The sequence below is a fragment of the Paramisgurnus dabryanus genome, chromosome 18 (genome assembly GCF_030506205.2).
Source record: "Paramisgurnus dabryanus chromosome 18, PD_genome_1.1, whole genome shotgun sequence".
NCBI classification, from domain to species: Eukaryota; Metazoa; Chordata; class Actinopteri; order Cypriniformes; family Cobitidae; genus Paramisgurnus; species Paramisgurnus dabryanus.
Window position 1 is genome coordinate 18,008,083 of NC_133354.1, and position 18,533 is coordinate 18,026,615.

General features: G+C 37.5%; 1 protein-coding gene across 1 annotated transcript; it reads left to right on the forward strand.

Annotated features, from left to right (window-relative positions):
- Nucleotides 1-648: 648 nt before the first annotated feature.
- On the forward strand, nt 649-18,482 carry actn3a (actinin alpha 3a). The gene is made up of 21 exons (XM_065287103.2): nt 649-962; nt 8,330-8,444; nt 9,480-9,599; nt 9,699-9,785; nt 10,812-10,899; nt 11,147-11,225; nt 12,244-12,325; nt 12,405-12,490; nt 12,597-12,689; nt 12,773-13,003; nt 13,607-13,754; nt 13,895-14,045; nt 14,147-14,255; nt 15,866-16,006; nt 16,242-16,424; nt 16,779-16,913; nt 17,012-17,191; nt 17,326-17,472; nt 17,576-17,641; nt 17,740-17,898; nt 18,009-18,482. The coding sequence occupies exons 1-21, from the start codon at nt 828-830 to the stop codon at nt 18,165-18,167; spliced, it is 2,694 nt and encodes an 897-aa protein (XP_065143175.1). The 5' UTR covers nt 649-827; the 3' UTR covers nt 18,168-18,482.
- Nucleotides 18,483-18,533: the final 51 nt, after the last annotated feature.

The following is an 18,533-nucleotide window of genomic DNA, read 5'->3' on the forward strand; positions in this document are numbered from 1 at the left end:
AACACAACTTCAACTTAACCCTTAAATGAATAACTGGGGTCTTATTGATCCGGGATGCAATTTACTATTTTAATCTAATTTATTTTTATAGTTAGACCTCCGCCTTAGTATTTATCAGTCTGTTAATTGTCAATGTATATATCTATTCAAATTAATTTGTTGTAAGAAGTTTATAGGGTTGCTAAAGGACATAATAGTAAAAAATGTTTTTAATGTCGTAAATATAACGAAATGTGCTTTATCATTTTGTAATTTGAACAAAGATATTAAGACTGTTTTATATTCATTAAAACTGTTATATCCAACCATGTTAGATTTAAAACTGATAAAAAACATATTTATATGTGAGCTAGGTGTCACATAAACTAAAACAGCTAGAAATTTCTCAGAGTTTGCGATTTAAATTCAGGAAAAGGGTCCAACTTTACCATGGGGCGCTGCGCGTGCAGATCGTTCGATGTATGACATAAAAATACCGCGAGAGCGAGATGAAAGCTGTGCTTCGAATCGTTCTCGCGGTACTTGATGTCACGCGCCAAACGATGTGCTGCGGCTATGCATGAAGTCTACAAAACTTTTGCTTGCTCATACAGTACCGTTTTGAAATCCCACCCATATCCTTTTAAGAAATGAACCAGTCGCCAAATACTGAAGCAGTCGTGTTGGGAGCCCGCCACTTGGTACAGTTTGACCAACAGCTGTCAGTTCATCGGCCGCTGGGAGCAGTTAACGTTACCACAGGCACACGGTTGTATATGTTGAATTAAGAGGTCACTGTTTAAGTTTTAGGAAGAGGGGAAAATAAGCACCCCAGTGAAGACGGTACAATGACAGCTATAGAAACGCAAGTGCAATACCACAGTTCGTATATGATGACTGCTGTTGGGGAATACATGAACCAAGAGGACGACTGGGATCGGGATTTCTTCCTGGACCCGGCCTGGGAGAAGCAACAGCGGAAGGTAAAACTCAAGCATGCACCTTACAATTGTGTAGATTAACGTAAAAAGTAAATAAAACAACACCGTTACCATCTGTCCTTGTAAGTTACCGCTCTCAATTGTCACAACTTGTATTTCATGAAAATTTTGTCTAAAATGTTTTTTTTTTTTTTTTACATGTAACACTCATAAGTACATCATCTGACCATCAAACACCCAAAGAGTTGCTCATGAATCTCAAAGTGTCTGGGTTTTAAATTAATATTTATAGACAAATTTATTTTTATTTTACAGTAATATTTAAAGACACTTAAATAGACAGTATGTAAACAATTTTTACATATGGTAAATAAATATTTAGACAGTTTTTAGGCTACTCCTATAGACTAGTAATATTCATAGACAATTTTCAAAACGGATAGTCCAGTAATACTGTTAAACAATGAAAACATGTAGATTAAGCGATGTATAGTTGAATTTAAGTATAGTTAGGCCCTTAATATTTATAGACATTTCTTCATAAATAAACTCATAGTTAAATAGTATTTACACAATTTAAATATTTATAGACTAATAGCTATACTCTCGTGTAATGTAATGTATATCTGGTTAGACTGCTGTACAGTGCAATAAACACAACCATGCCATAGTGACAGTAACAGGTGAAGGTCATTATATGAAGTACAGCGTGTATAAGAAAGAGAGAGGAAGTGGTTAAGCCACACTGCAAACTTTTGAGACACAAATAGTTTCAGATAAAAATAAATTAACAGTACTAAATATATGAAACGTTTAACATACCTCAAACTAATGGTCATGTAACCCATTAATCCAACCATTGTGTTCCTCATAATCCGCTGGCTAGCATTAAATGAATGGTGGAGAGGTGTTTATTATTTATAAGAAAATATGTGACATGACACTACTGCAAATCATTTACTTTGCCTTAGAGATGCACATACCTTCAGTGCACTAGGTGTAAGTTTTATATTGGTAGATCAGCTAGGCCCAAACTGAAGTGTACCAAAAAATTGTTGCTTATCAACCTTTTGAGTTGTTGAAAATTTGCAGTCAATTTAGACCAACGGTGTGTAAAATTGCATACCATGCTCATTATATATTTATGTAGTGTATTTTTATGTGGACCACAGGTGTACTAGTCATTTCCCAACCCTGTTCCTGGAGGCACACCAACACCGCACTTTTTGGATGTCTTCCACATTTGACCCCATTCTTTCTCATTTTGGAGTCTCTACTAATGAGCTGATAAGTGGTGTGTTTGAATAGGAAGAGTTGGAAAATGTGTAGTGTTGGTGTTCCTCCAGGAACAGGGTTGGGAACACTACTAGTACCTTGTATAAAAGCTAGGTGTCGCCAACCCTGCTCTTCGGCAAAAGAGTCATACAAATACTAAAGCTATAAATTAATTGTGATGGGATGGTTTGTGTGTGTCAACCCTTCATTATACCCTAGGAAGTCTAAATATGAAAGAGACTCTTCATACACATTTAATTGTGAAGGAATATTTGTGATTCCAGCTGCAAGGTCTGAAGGTGATAATTTTCAGATGTGCACATTTCTTTGCTACAGTGGGGGTGTTTTAGACGGTGTGGAGGTGTGAAAACTCACGAGTACGATCGAATGGCAGTTGCTATTCCAGAAGTTGGGTCCTTGTAGGGGAGCGTCTATAAACTACCTAGTAAAAGCATGGGGTGAGTGGGATTCAGGTCAGGCAGGTAAATTTGTATACGGATGAGGCTGGAATTGACTTCCTCAAGTCCACTGTCGGAGACAATAATGATTGATTGCAATCACTGGTTTCTAATACTCTGAAGTTGAAATGAAGCATAAATACATCCCCCATTAAATTAATTAAAACTATTTCTGCTTTGTTTCCAATATTTGTAGCATCACAATGACTCAAGTGCTCAATGCTCACATGCAATGTCATGCCTCGATTCTAGCTGTAAATGTCATTCAGGCAAAACAAAGGGCACTGATGTTTTTAAGATGTGTCAGTGCAAGTTGTTTTCAGTTTGGACAGCTCTTAAATTTTTTTAGTCTAGGACTAGTCAAATCCCTGTCCGGGAAACTGCCCCTCAATGTATTACTCTGAATCCTGTGTTTATAGATTTTACCTGTACGTGTCATAATGCAACTCACATTTTCCATCTGGGAAACAATTGTGCTTTTATGTGCTTCCAGAACTATCTATTTATTCTATTTAAAAGCTGTTAAATTCAGTGGCGGCCGTTGACATCTTTTTCGAATGTGCAAGATGCGAAGCTTGTCACAACATGTATTTAGCCCGTCATGTGCTACCCAGTCTCACAAGGTTTCGTGATATACCGGTAGTCACATAAATTTTTGATTCTTTTTTCGTGATATTATGACGAATTTCCGTGTTTTTTTGTGATCGTATAACGAATTCTTGTTTTTGTGTGATTATCAAGTATTGGTTACTCAACTGCTTTTTCCTATTTTCAAACCATTGTCGCTTCGGTTTAGGATTAGATTCTGTGCTTGTATTAGAATGTCACTTTATGTATTGTATTATACTATTTTTCAGATACATTTTTTTATGTCGCCTGGTGTTAGGGTTAGAGTTGGGTTTGGGTAGGGATGTCATTTTATGTAAATCTAACCCTAAACCGAAGCGACAGTTGTAAGAAAATTGGACAAAACAGTTGAGTAACCAATACGTGATAATCACGCGAAAACTGGAATTCATTATACAATAATGAAAAACGCGGAAATTTGTGATATCATCACGAAAAAAAATAAAAAATTTACGTGACTATATAACAAAATTTCATGAGACTGGGCTGTCATGTGTCTGTGGCTCGTCTTTTCAAAAAATTTCAAATCTCTTTTTTTATTAACCGTTTTGCCGTGTGTGCAGCAGGCACATATTTTGAAATGATGCATGATGCACATGGTTCACATGACGCCACAAACACAAATTTTGAAATCATACCCCTCGGAAGAGAAGTCACCACCCGCCACTGGTAAATTTGATTCTGTTGCATATAACCAGTGTTGGGCAAGTTACTTCCAAAGTGTAATACATTATATATTACAAATTACTGTAATTTGAAAGTAATTAGTTACATTACAATATTACTGACTCTGAACTGTAATGAGTTACACTACTTTTGCGTTACTTTTGAGTTACTTTCATCAAAATAACAGAAGTATGACTAGGCATTATAAAATGTTAAAATGTAGTTTATTGATGCTTATAAATCTAGAAGTTATGTGTTGGCCCTCGAGCTTTGAATAGGCACAGTGAAGACTTATGGCAAAAAACAGTAACAATGACTGTTCGGATTACATGTAGGTTAACATATAATTGCTTAATAAAACACAGACAAACAGAGGAACACTGCTTTTTGCCAAACAATGAATATAGGCTCCCATACAAAGGCTGGTAAAACCTTTAACCAGTGATGTTTAAATGTACTATTTAAATAACCATGTTTAAGTCTACATTAATGTTATGTTGTAGTTTAGGTTGCTGTTTGTAATAAAACTGTAGATAGCATAGGAATAGCCTAGCAATCTATTATGTATATGGTCTGTAACCATAGCAACGTTAGCTTACCTTGTCATTGCTGGTGTGGTGAAATGGATTTTACTGGCAAGATTTCTAAAAGTCTCTTTACTTCTGAGGTTCAAGCAGCACAGGAGACCGATAGAAACTTTCTGTTGCTTTTAATTAGTGCTCTCATTCGCAGAATTTTGCGTATGCGGCGCTACCCGACCTGATTGCGACCACTTTAGTCAATGCTTATACAGCCGCGGACTTCCCAGATTCGGCTCTTTAAGAAACGCGTCAAATACAAAATTAAAGTAAGAATGAACATGCTGCATACAGCACCTGGGGCCGGTTGCACCAGCTGTGCGTAAGTTACAACGTAGCTTAGTTAGGACGTAAAAAGGCACTAAGTTACAACGTACGCACTACTAAATGTTTTTGCGTTGCACCATTAAACTTAGTTTAAACGTAACAATACGTTGTAACTAAATATTTACGGAAGCCCCTGTCCATGAATAACGTTTGGAATAAGATGTCATCCAGATTATATAACATCGATCAGCTCGTATTAATTATGAAGAGCCGCAAATTCGTCAACGACTTTTCAAGAACTGTTTAATTTTCTGTGTATCCATCAATTAAAATAAGATTTAAAATTTCTTCCTGTTTATTTTCTCTTCCATGTGTGGGATATATATTTTCAATTAAAAGTGTAATGTTTTGAGTTCGATAACATATGCTTTAACGTCTTTTTTTAACTTTCAGTTTAGGCGAGACAAGAATGAGTTTGAAATTACGTACTGTTCAGACTATTTCCTGCTTGCCCATTAAAAGGCTTGTGATTGGGTTAAGGAAAATAAACGTCATTCTATGCGACAACGCATTACTTTAGCCGTTTCTCAATATGCGTTCTTATCTGTACTTGTGTTCTTGTGGACTTGTGAAACGTCATCAGCCGCGGCCCAAGTACTGTTCCAATTCAAAGTTCGCATCAAGCCCAAGTTCACATAAAATCCCCGGATGTGTTCTTGATCCGCCCATTTTATCGAGGATGCATCAGAGGAGACTTGTGTGTACTTATGACAGCGAAGTTTCCCAGAATGCATTTCGCGTCAGGAGTTCGTTCTTCCGAGTCTGAACTTGCAAGTTCGAACTTCGAAGGACACAAGTCCGAGTTCGGCGTACTTGGTTTTGAGAAACGGCTTTTATGGAGAGCTTACGACCTACTAGCTACGTTCTTCCTTAAGAACAAGTGGTGCAACCGAATTAAGTAAAGAGTTAGTTATAAACTAGCTAGTAGTTACTAAGCCTCTAGTTTGGACTTTACGTCCCAGTTTAAGTAAGAACTTACGAACGACTGGTGCAACCCTACCCTGGAAACAGACATACGCTGCGTCCCAAACCGCCTACTTCCATACTATATAGTAGGCAAAGAGTACGAGAAGTAGTGCTTTTCGCCTACTATATAGTATGGAAGTATGCTGTTTGGGACGCAGACATTACTATTTTACCCGCAGCTTTTTCATGTGTGGATGCTGGTCGCGCGCATTAGTCAAAAATAAAAAAAATAAAATAACACGTCTATTTTTGAAATGCATTGTTGTAACGCGCTCGTTACTAAGACTGTAACGAGTAAAATATTACCAAAATTTTATTAGTAATGCGTTATATTACTGCGTTACAGCAAAAACTAATATTTTACTGTAATATATTATATTTTGTAATGCGTTACTCCCAACACTGCATATAACTACGTGAAAAATATTTTTCTCATTTTTCTTTTTTTGATTTTTTTTTGTTAATAGTTATTGGTTTGTAGTCCAAATCATTCATTGAATAAATGAAACTATAAAGTCTTATATTAATACAATTATAATTTTTTTAAATATATATTTTTTTAAAGAAATTTTTGGCCAAGTGTATCCAAAATTTTCATTTCGGTCGATCACTAGTAACTAAGTCACTTTTTTATCTCTGGTTAACTCTGAAATCAAATCCTTTGCTTTTAAAATAAAGCAGGTTAAATGCAGTGTTTAATTTCAATAAAAATATTTGCGTGAAAAGTTAACATAAAACTCAACATAAAAAATGACTTTAATTAGTAACACCTAAATCATCTAAACCTAATGCCTAATACCTACCTGTATCAACTTAAATTTTTCATTTAAAGTATTTTTCACTTAAACATATGTTAAAAAATGTTTAGGTGTTACCAATTGAAATTTTTTTTAAAAGTTGATTCAACTTTTTACCGATTACTAGTTCAGCATTTCGTGTATTTTCATTCAAATAATTTGCTAGCATTATTTAAAAAATTTAAACAAGAATTTAATAATTTAAACCCTTAGTTAGGTTATTCAGAAAATACCTGCATATAGCTTTACTTAATTCTTCATGATGTGATAATATTGTGTTTCAGAATCTGTTCAATTTCACTTTAAAGTGTAAAAATCTGGGCTTACAAACCACTAAGATGATGATGGTCAATGTGTTGCAAAATATAAACCCAAACTTCCTCTATCTATGGTCTTGTATGGTAATTACATCACTTTGAATATTCTGTAATTCTCAAACGGCAGACATAAATGCATTTTGTCATATTGTACTTTGTACAATGTGTCAGTGTATTAGTACTCCAGGCTCACTGTCCTTCTGCCACATGAAATAAGAGCTATGTGTAAATGTTTGTGTGAGCATGTGTGCTCAAGGGTGAACTACACTCCTCTTTAACAAATGTCCTGTCGTGGCATCAGAGAAGTCTAAGTTATTATTGCAACGCCTATGCGTGGATAACAGGAATGGTTGAGGAATGATGTAACTGTAGTGTTTAAAATAAGGTGACAGTAATCTGTAAACAGCAAAATTCTCTGATATATAAATATTTATTTTGTACTTTTTAACTGCCTTAGCATGTAAATTAAATTAAATAAAACCATTTACTTTCCAGGTTATTTTAGTACCACCAATCTGTTCTTTAACCATACTCACAATATACTGAGTTCAAGAAAATCATAATTCTTGGTAAACAAACATGTGGCCACTAAACACATTGATTTTGACAATAGTTTGTCATTCAGCCTTTTCAAAACCACACATCTAAATGTATTGCATCCATTTATCATTGTAAGTGTTTTTTAATGGCTCACTGTTGTGCAACATCAAACATTTAGTCTTTCTGTAGTGTTTTGTGTGGCTGTTCCAGGAATGCTGTGCTCTCAGCTGTCTGCTGGCGTCTCGTGGTGGCAGCCCAATATAGATTTCTATACCACCCCTTCACCTTTCCCTTCCGTGGCACACAGGCTAATTTTGGTCATCTTTGGCAAAGGGGGGTGATTTGAAGGGTGGCCACCTGCTGCAAAAGAGTCTCCGCTTCCAGCCTTACATCAAATTACATTGGCCCTTGGCATTCTTTAGTCAGGCCCCTAGTTCATCTTATGCTGGTGCGGCTCAAGGCCAAGCATGTACAGTAAATGCTGTTTATAAATCTAGTTATGTGTGTAAGACTGTGAAATGATGATACATTAGAGTGAATTAATGGGCACATTATAATAGCAGTGCTCTTGAAGAACAACAGGTAAAGTATGGCACTAGAAGCACCAAAGACATGGGTATATAAAATGTATTTATTTTCATTTTATTTATCTCCCTTTCATTTTTCACCCTATATTAGCCTTTTTTGCTGCCAGTCATGCCAATAAATAAAATGTTGACTCCGGCATCTTTATAAACACATTGGCCCTTGGCATTCTTTATTAACATCAAGCTATTTTCCAAAAATATAAAAAGCTAAATTAGGCACCTTAAATTTGTGTTGTTAATTAGCTAAAAGCACTCTACTGCTTTTTCTTAGACCTTCACTGCTTGGTGCAACTCTCATCTCCGTAAGGCAGAGACACAGATCGAGAACATTGAAGACGACTTCAGAAATGGACTCAAACTCATGTTGCTGCTGGAGGTTATCTCAGGTAATCATCTGAATTAACCATCTGTAAACATAATTCAGTTGACCAATTAAATGCATGAGTGTTTCCCCAATCAATATTACATATTTAGATCTTTAGTGACCCGGGACGTTTATCTAACATGATTGGATCTCTAACCAAACAACCTAATTATTAAAACATTGTATCATTTGTATTATTTAATTTTAGTCTGTACATCTATTCATTCATTCATGCATTTTCCAAACCACTTATCCTATACAAGGTCAGAGGAGGGTTGGAACCTATCCCAGCATCTTGGGCCACAGGCAGGATACAGGCATACACACATTTACAGACACAAACACTCAAACCCACACACCTAAGGGCAATAAACCCTACTGAAAAATCCAACATAAGTTAGTAGCTGGTTTAAGGTGGCAGCAGCTGGTCTAAGATGGTCCTCCCAGCCTGGCAAACTGGTCAAGCTGGTCTTCTAGCATGACCAGCTAAGTCCAGCTAGACCAGCTTAAACATTGACCAAAACACAGCTAGACCAGCTTGCTACACCAGCAATACCAGGCTCAACCCAGGAACCCTCCTGCAGTGAGACAACAGTGCCAACCACTAAACCACTGTGTTGCCCATCATTTTAGTCACCAAAAGAAAAAAAACATGATTTTTTAAAAATTGACATTTTACATTTACATTTTATACATATTATTTTACACGTTTTACAATTGTTGAAAAGACATAGATTGAGAAATACTTCTAAAAGCACATAAATCAGTTATTAAAGTAATCTTAATGTGGGTTGTCTTGAAAAACAATACATTTGTAAGGACACAATTAATATTTTCAGCTTGTTTAACAATTGAGAAGTTCAACATACAAATATGCAGCAAGTTCACATCTATATTATCAAATCTAATTGTTCCTATTTACCGATGTGCTGGCATATGTAAACTGACCGTGATGATTTATATGTAGGCTACTGTACCAACCAAATATAACTTTTAAATTATTTCTTTGATGATGGTTGAAATCTTTTTCTCCCCCTATTAATTTTTTTTATATCAGGTGAGAGGCTCCAGAGGCCAGACAAAGGCAAAATGCGTTTTCACAAAATTGCCAACGTAAATAAGGCCCTGGATTTTATTAGCAGCAAAGGAGTCAAGCTGGTCTCCATCGGCGCTGAAGGTAAAACCTAATAAACCTGTTTCCCTCTTCTTTTGTTTCTCTTATATCTTCACTTTAAGCTGCTCCATTGCCATCTTACTGCAATTTGTGCCATTACAGAGATTGTGGATGGTAACGTGAAAATGACCCTTGGTATGATCTGGACCATCATCCTGCGTTTTGCAATTCAAGACATTTCAGTGGAGGGTGAGAGACTTTTGAGACATTAGCAACTCTATATTATATTTACAGACACATTTAGAAGTTATTCATGCTCTACTGGCTGATATGGCAGCCATGTTGGAATTTTACTGACACTTAACAGCATGAATGCAATGTCACACAGGATCAAACACTGAGAGCTTTACTCTATAAATGCTCTATTCGCTGACAGGCATAATGAATTTAATTTCTGAAGTGTAAGTAATAGTAAGGTTACCATGATAAAGTGAATGACCATTTAAGGGATCCTAACACTCCCCACAAGGCATGCAGTATATACTAATACAATAGATTACTAATATGAATCTTTTATATCAATTATATACATTATAGCAGTCCTTATTATTATGTGGAAGTCTTTTAAGGGAAAAATAGTACTTCTTTAAAGGGCACCAATTATGCCAATTTTTACAAGATGTAGGTTAATAAGTCTCAGGTGTGCCCCAAAATGTGTCTGTGAAGTTTCAGCTCAAAATACCCCATAGATCATTTATTATTGCATGTACAAAATAACCCTATTTGGGTGGGAACAAAATGCGCTGTTTTTGTGTCTGTACCTTTAAATGCAAATACGCTACTGCTCTTCACTCCCTAACCAAAAAGAGACAGTGGGCGCTTTAATTACAAATAGATCTAAATCCTGTGAACACAGTCTGAGACAATAGTATCTCACTATTGAGCTATGGCAGGCAGATAGCATACAACTTACTGAGGGCAGATACTATGGTAATGCATAACTGTCAGTAAGTGGTGGTGGGCGGGGCTTTATCAGTGTGACCTCACATTAACAAGATAATCAAAATGGCATGTCTAATGAAAATGCTTTGACGGTTTAAGGGGAATAGGAGTAGGTGGATTTTTTTATTTTAGGATGGTTGTGTTCACACAATACCAACACATTAATATGCCCAAACCCTTGTAAAAGTGGCATAATTTTGCATAAAAGGTGACCTTTAAGATTAAATAATCAAGTAAAGGGTTAAAGTGATATGTATTTTTCCTCATATATAGAGACCTCTGCTAAGGAGGGCCTGTTGCTGTGGTGTCAGAGGAAGACTGCCCCTTATAGGAATGTAAACGTCCAGAACTTCCACATTAGGTAAGGTTTGCTTCCCTCAGTTTGTTCAGGAACAGCATGTGTCCTAGATATTTCCATTTTCTACCCTATTGAACTGATCATGGCTCTTGTCCTCATGTTGGCGCACATGTCTACATTTCATGTTAAAAAACCCCATAATGCTTCACATGCTTTTAAACTCTGCCACAGACCCATCATTCATCTTTTTACTTCCTCTATCCTTGTTCTCTTCCTTGTGTTTTTCCTTTGCTTGTGGTCTGTGTCTTAGTTGGAAAGATGGCCTGGCTCTCTGCGCCCTCATCCACAGACACAGACCTGACCTCATCGATTACTCCAAACTGCGCAAGGTGCCATCAGCCCGTTTCATTCTCTCCCATCATGCATCTCGGCCTGCTTCTAATATGCTGTAGTATGCCCTTAACTTAATCTCTCTCTTACTACTGCATTAGTAAAAGCTTGCCTCACAACTCACACAACATCTGTCTTAAAAAGCTAGTAACTTTGTCTGTATGTGATTACATAATTGCAGGTACATTTGGTGTCCAAAGTCATTATTTTTCCTGCTTTTTCAAATGGTTATATTTTTAATTATTTAAAAAGATTTGGGAACTCATTTGTTATAGAGTTTGAAGATAGGGGAGCAGGATCGGCAAAGGACCACAGAGAAGGGAATCGAACTCGGGTCGGCATGAGCGCACTGGCGCTATATGTCGGTGCACTAACCACAGGGCTATTGGCACCAACTGATGCTACTTTTTACTGAAAATATTATATTGTTATGAACTATAACATCTTAAGACATTGAGTACCCAATTATTGAAATAATTAAAATTATAACCATTTGAAAAAAGCTGAAAAAAATGTACCTGCCATTATATGATCATCCTTGTACTTTAATAAGGAGAAACATTTTAACTAGTTTTATTTTCTTTAGAATTCTGATGGTTTGTCTGCTTAGATCTGTAAGACTTAGATCTTATTTCTTATAAAGTAAAACAATGACACAAAAGTCAATGGACACCACACTAACAGACTTGCTAAATGTATCATACAGTACAAATACCAGATTTTTGCACATGGGTACAAACCCTGGGGCACCAAGTAAGTGCCATTAATATGGTATCTCTAGTCTTTTTAAAGACACTTAACTAAAATGATCTACGACATGGATAAATTGTTTGACATGTATATAAAGTTTGCCTGTGTTCTGTGGTGTCTGAAATTGCATGTAGCACACCTAAAGATGGCAGCAAAACATTGCTGTTATGAATGAAACTGGGTGATCATCCTTGAAGAACATTTCCTTTCCATTTTCCTCTCAATTCAAATTAGTTTCTGTAATCTAAGCCCCCTCTGTCCTCACAGGATGACCCCATGGGCAACCTCAACACTGCTTTTGAGGTGGCAGAGAAATACCTTGACATCCCCAAAATGCTTGATGCGGAAGGTATGTGTCTTTTGAGGACAAAACCCAAAGTCAAAATATTCCAGTCAAATCATAATGGTCATGTTTATTTCCATCCCAGACATTGTCAACACTCCAAAACCTGATGAGAAGGCCATCATGACGTATGTCTCTTGCTTCTACCATGCGTTTGCTGGCGCAGAACAGGTAAGCAAGATCGTGGTTAGGATCTTGATAGGAAGGAGAGTTTCTCCTTTTAAAATATAATTGCCCACCTTGTTCCCCCTTTGTAATCAGTCACACTATCCTCCAGGCTGAGACAGCAGCTAACAGGATCTGCAAGGTGCTGGCTGTGAACCAGGAGAATGAGAAGCTGATGGAAGAATACGAGAAACTGGCCAGTGAGGTGAGAACGCTCATCCTCGATTAGATTCCTCAGCACTCGATATATCCTGAAGATCACCTCATCATGTCCTCTCTTCTGCTCAGCTTCTGGAGTGGATCCAAAGGACCGTTCCCTGGCTGGAGAACCGTGTGGCGGAGCAGACCATGCACGCCATGCAGCAGAAGCTGGAAGATTTTAGGGACTACCGTCGTCTCCATAAGCCACCCAAGGTTCAGGAGAAGTGCCAGCTGGAGATCAACTTCAACACTCTACAGACCAAGCTGAGGCTTAGCAACAGGCCTGCTTTCATGCCTTCTGAAGGCAAAATGGTTTCGGTATGTTCTACCACAAAATGCCCCACAACCTGCTTGAAAGACCAGCAGGAAATCCCATGTAGGAGACTAGGAACCAAGCAATATATGCTGGTGAACAGTTATTTGACATAAAAAACACAATTAAAGGTGCAATGTGTGACTTTTAGAAGGAACTTTTGACAGAAATGCAATATAATATACAAAACTATATTATCAGTGGTGTATAAAGACCTTACATAATGAACTGTATTGTTTTTATTACCTTAGTATGAGCCATTTTTATCTACATAAAACGAAGTCGCCATCATGTTTCTACAGTAGCCCTAAATGGACAAACTGCTCTACAGAGTGCGTTTTATCCCTGCGTTGTCTCAGACGACAACGTTTGTCCTGTGGCGGCTACCATAGCATATCATTGCATTTTGAAATTGTGGTTGGTTGCAATTTGCAATCTCATCGCTAGATGCCGCTAAGAGGGAATAAAGTGATGCTTGAGCATCAAATGTTGGACCATTTGTTTTCAGTAGTAATAGTAGTAAAAAATATAAAGTAACATGATAGAGAAGACCATCATCTTAAATAAATAATTAAAAAAGTTTGTATGTCGTACCTTTCCTCCTGTAGGACATTGCCAATGCTTGGAAGGGTCTGGAGCAGGTAGAGAAGGGTTATGAGGAGTGGCTGCTCACAGAGATTCGTCGTCTGGAGAGATTGGATCACCTGGCTGAGAAATTTAAGCAGAAGTGTACCTTGCATGAATCATGGACCTCAGGTATCAAGAAGAGCTTTTTTTAATCCAGACGTATTAGTAAGAATTAATTTATAATTCCAATTTAAAATTCATTTTGTCTTGACATAAGAAGAATATTTGTTCATTTTGTTGAGTGACATTTGAGTAATTTTTCCCTGCAGGAAAAGTGGAGCTGTTGACTCAGAAGGACTACGAGTCTGCCTCTCTGATGGAGATCCGTGCTCTGATGAGAAAGCACGAGGCCTCTGAGAGCGACCTGGCTGCTCACCAGGACCGAGTGGAACAGATCGCTGCCATTGCACAGGAACTCAAGTAAGAGGACACAACTCAGTCACCACGAAACGGACAGTACTGTCCTACATGGGGTAATTCATGGTTAATGCTACTAAAGATAAAGATATTCTGTTCTTCAGTGAACTGGACTATTATGACGCTGCCACCATCAATGCCCATTGCCAGGGCATCTGTGACCAGTGGGACAACCTGGGCACACTGACCCAGAAAAGAAGAGAATCACTGGAGGTACACATATAACACAAACAATCTCCTGGGTGTTATATGTGACCCAGTCTGTGAAAACCCAACTGAAGTCAATTTACAGTTTTCTACATAAAATCATCATATGCTCTAAAAAAGTATTGTTGTACTATTAATTTAAACTTTATTGACTATTGGGGAGTTGCTATAAATGATAAAAATTAAGTTGAATTAGCTTTTTTTTGAATTAAGTTATTTTTTTTTAATAATTTATAGCAAATCCTCACTAGTCAAGAAAGTTGATTAACTCATTCACCACTAGCCTTTTTTTTTTGAAAAAATTCTTCTAAAAATATATAAACAAACAAATATATCAAATGAAAGAACAGACCCTCTGCTTTCAAACAAACAATAAACAAACAAACCAAACGGGGAAAAAACGTTTCATCCTATCTATATTTTTTTCTTGCTTATAAACTCTTAAATATGGGTATTTTTCTTCAAAAATAATTTTTTTAGCAAAAAGCCATAGACTGTTTTTGAAGCTTAAAGTAGGCGGTGCCTGCCGTCGCCATCTTTGCCCCGCGTCACTGTGCATCACTCGCGGATATCCGAAAATGGGTAAAGAGACAGGACGTGTGTGAAGCTGAGGTGACTAGTTGCTGAAACCACACACCCTTGATTCTAGTGACAGCAGTGGTAGTTCACCAAAAATTCACCCCCTCACAGTTGTCATGTCATTTTAACATTGGAGTCTATGGGATGAATTGCAGTTTAAGATCAAAAGGTTGCCCTACGCAAAAAGCTGAAATAATTGCATTTTTGTAAAGGAATTTTGTTAGAGATCAGATTCAGAACAATTATCAAAACATACACGGAGTGTAAAATTAATAAATAATTTTTTGCTTCAGTTTTTTATAAATTGGATAAGTGTGCCATGCCATCTAGTGGATAATCTACTGGATATATTACAGATTACTATAAAAACTCATCAGGAACACATTTTTTTCATGCAAATGTTTTTCTTAAAGGCGGAGTGCACAATGTTTGAAAGCCAATGTTGACATTTGAAATCACCTAAACAATCACGCCCCTACCCCAATAGAATCTGGACCTTCTTTTGATAGACCCGCCCCACACATATGCAACCCCGGCAAGGAAGTCGGTTAGTAGACACGCCCCTTACCCTTGCTGATTGGCTACAGTGTGTTTTGGTAGTCGGCCCGACTCCCGTTTCCAAAGCGTTTTTCAAACATTGTGTACTCCGCCTTTAATTGATGAGATTACTCGTCAATGCCGGGAAAAGAGTTCAATTTTTTTACAGTGCACATAATGTAAAGAACATTCTAAGAAAATATTAACTTCATATCTTTAATACTGACTGAGTAAGGTCATGTCAAAGATTGAAATCAATCATCCAATCAAACTCCTAATCTCCTAATTAGATTATAAAAACTTTAGCCTGGATTTTACAGATGGGGTCACAACTGATATCAGATAAGGCCTATATGAATTTATAGCCTACTGTCCAATGAATGTCCAGAAACATTCAATAGGTTTTTTTTTTAACTTGTAGTGAGCAGTAAGAATGAAGAGTATAGTCTTTACACTAGATTAAGGGTATTGCTATAATCTTTAAATTTGTTTGACCCCAGCGCGTGGAGAAGCTTTGGGAGACAATTGACCAGTTGTACCTGGAGTTTGCCAAGAGGGCAGCACCTTTCAACAACTGGATGGATGGAGCTATGGAAGATCTACAGGACATGTTCATTGTTCACAGTGTTGAGGAGATCCAGGTGAACACTAAACACTGAATGCTTTATGGTTGTCATTGGGTGCGAGAACTACCAGAAACAGTGTTACTTTAGGATAATTGTTTCATACCATATTAAAGGTCTTAATCTTCTAGATTGTATCCAGTGAACAACTATAGAGCAGTATCATAATCAAATCTTTTAAATTACTATTTTTATAGTAAAGTAAGAACATATTTTGGTAATGTTGTTATATAACATTGTAAACTTCTCTTAGATTTTGATCACAGCTCATGAGCAGTTCAAAGCTACTCTACCAGAAGCTGATAAGGAGCGTATGGCCATCATGTGCATTCAAAGTGAAATCGTGAAGATTGCTCAAACATACGGCATCAAGGTGCTTGGTGAGAATCCCTATACTGTCCTCTCCCCTCAGGATATCCTCAACAAATGGGAAGCTGTGAGTACTTCACATTCACAACCTGTGCTGACTGCCTGTTCAAAGTGAGCATTGTGATTCACAATTATAATCAAAAAATATGCTGTACCGTGAAATAAGTTACGGCTGAAGAGCGTTGTTATGCACGATGCAAGGCATTCCTTTTAGCTGTGACTTATGGTAACTATTCATTTATAATTGTGAATAAAACACAGCTATTGACCAGTCAGAATTAAGAATTGGAACACAATTAGTGCAATAATATTTTCTGTGAAAAGATTACAAGTAGAACAGATACTAAATTAAAAACTCTTTAATACGCTTCTCCACTAAAGAATTGTTTCCCGTTTTCCTATAAAAAATAAATCAATACAGGTGAGGCAACTGGTCCCAATGCGTGACCAGATGTTGCAGGGGGAATTGGCCAGGCAGCAGTCCAACGAGAGGCTGAGGCGCCAGTTTGCCGCTCAGGCCAACATCATCGGACCATGGGTTTCGACCAAGATGGAGGTGCTTCACCATACACCTGACCTCACTACATCACTTTTATTCAAACCGTTCGATGTAACATAATGGTAACAATAAATCATCTCCCTTAACGTCAAAAGGAAATCAGTCATGTGTCGATTGACATCGCGGGTTCCCTAGAGGAACAGATGGTCAATCTGAAGACATACGAACATAACATTATCAATTACAAATCCAATATCGACACACTGGAGGGAGACCACCAGCTCAGCCAGGAGGGGCTTATCTTTGACAACAAGCATACCAACTATACAATGGAGGTATGAACTTTTGTATTTTCATCTCAGCATGCTTTTACTGCTTTTTGTAGTTTTATCTCACTAACGTCTTTAGGGATGTGGTGGCCACCTGCTTCCTGTGATCTCTTCCTGAAGTCATGTTTCCTGTTTTTCAGCATGTCCGTGTTGGTTGGGAGCAACTTCTCACCACTATCGCCCGCACTATTAATGAAATTGAGAACCAGATCTTGACTCGCGATGCAAAGGGAATCAGTCAAGAACAGCTGAATGAATTCAGAGCCTCCTTCAATCACTTCGACCGAGTGAGGAACACATGGAGTTTTTCTGGCTTTTGTTTTTGGAAATTTAATATTTACAAAACTGTAGGTAATATCATGTTAAACACTCCAAATTTCTTATTTGCAGAAGAGGAATGGCATGATGGATCCCGAAGACTTCCGTGCTTGCCTGATCTCTATGGGTTATGATCTGGTAAGTTCAGTTGTCCCTGGTGCTTTACTGCCCCGTAAAATCAACTTTATTCACTTTTTTTATAACTCTGAACATGTACATTTTCATTTGTCTCTCAGGGTGAAGTTGAATTTGCACGCATTATGACTCTGGTGGACCCCAACAACATAGGAGTGGTTACCTTCCAGGCCTTTATCGACTTCATGACCAGGGAAACAGCTGAGACAGACACTGCTGAGCAGGTCATGGCCTCTTTCAAGATCCTGGCCTCTGACAAGGTGAATTTAACCTCTGTAAAACACAGAGACGACCCATAGTTGCAAATAAATTTCATTGTTATGTTACTAAAGGTACCATGTTGCATTCTGACCTCTGTTATGCTCTGTAGGTGTACATTACAGTAGAGGAGCTGAAGAGGGAACTGCCACCAGATCAGGCCGAGTACTGTATCAGCCGTATGACCAAGTACATAGGCAGCGATGCTCCCTCAGATGCCCTTGACTACATGTCATTCTCCAGCGCCCTTTATGGAGAAAGTGACTTGTAGGGCCTTTTCAGTCCTATCTACCACCCACATAAACACCTTTCTCCAAAATCATGTCTGTCATGAAAACCATAACATCTAAACCCGTCACAATTAATGTCCGGCTTTGCTTCAGTTGTTTGGGCCTTTTTTAGGTGACATATACTGATAAGTGAATCAGCATACTCTCTGATTGGTCTTGTATGTTGTGGTAAACTGAAACAAGCCAACAGAGACTAAGGAGTTACAGAAATGTAATGTTAATGAGACATCTGCTCCATCTTCAAACAGATGACTTATGTTTAGGAGAAAGAACAAATAAATGATACTAAAGAATTATTCAATACATTTTCTGTGTTATTTTAAATGGTTGTTATATTGGTTAAAGTG

Excerpts from the sequence above, each read along its gene's own strand:
- actn3a (XM_065287103.2), top strand. The coding sequence starts at position 828 with ATGACAGCTATAGAAACGCAAGTGCAATACCACAGTTCGTATATGATG. Across the intron at positions 17,473-17,575 it reads CCTTCAATCACTTCGACCGA|AAGAGGAATGGCATGATGGA; the intron begins GTGAGGAACACA and ends TCTTATTTGCAG. Across the intron at positions 17,642-17,739 it reads TCTCTATGGGTTATGATCTG|GGTGAAGTTGAATTTGCACG; the intron begins GTAAGTTCAGTT and ends TTTGTCTCTCAG.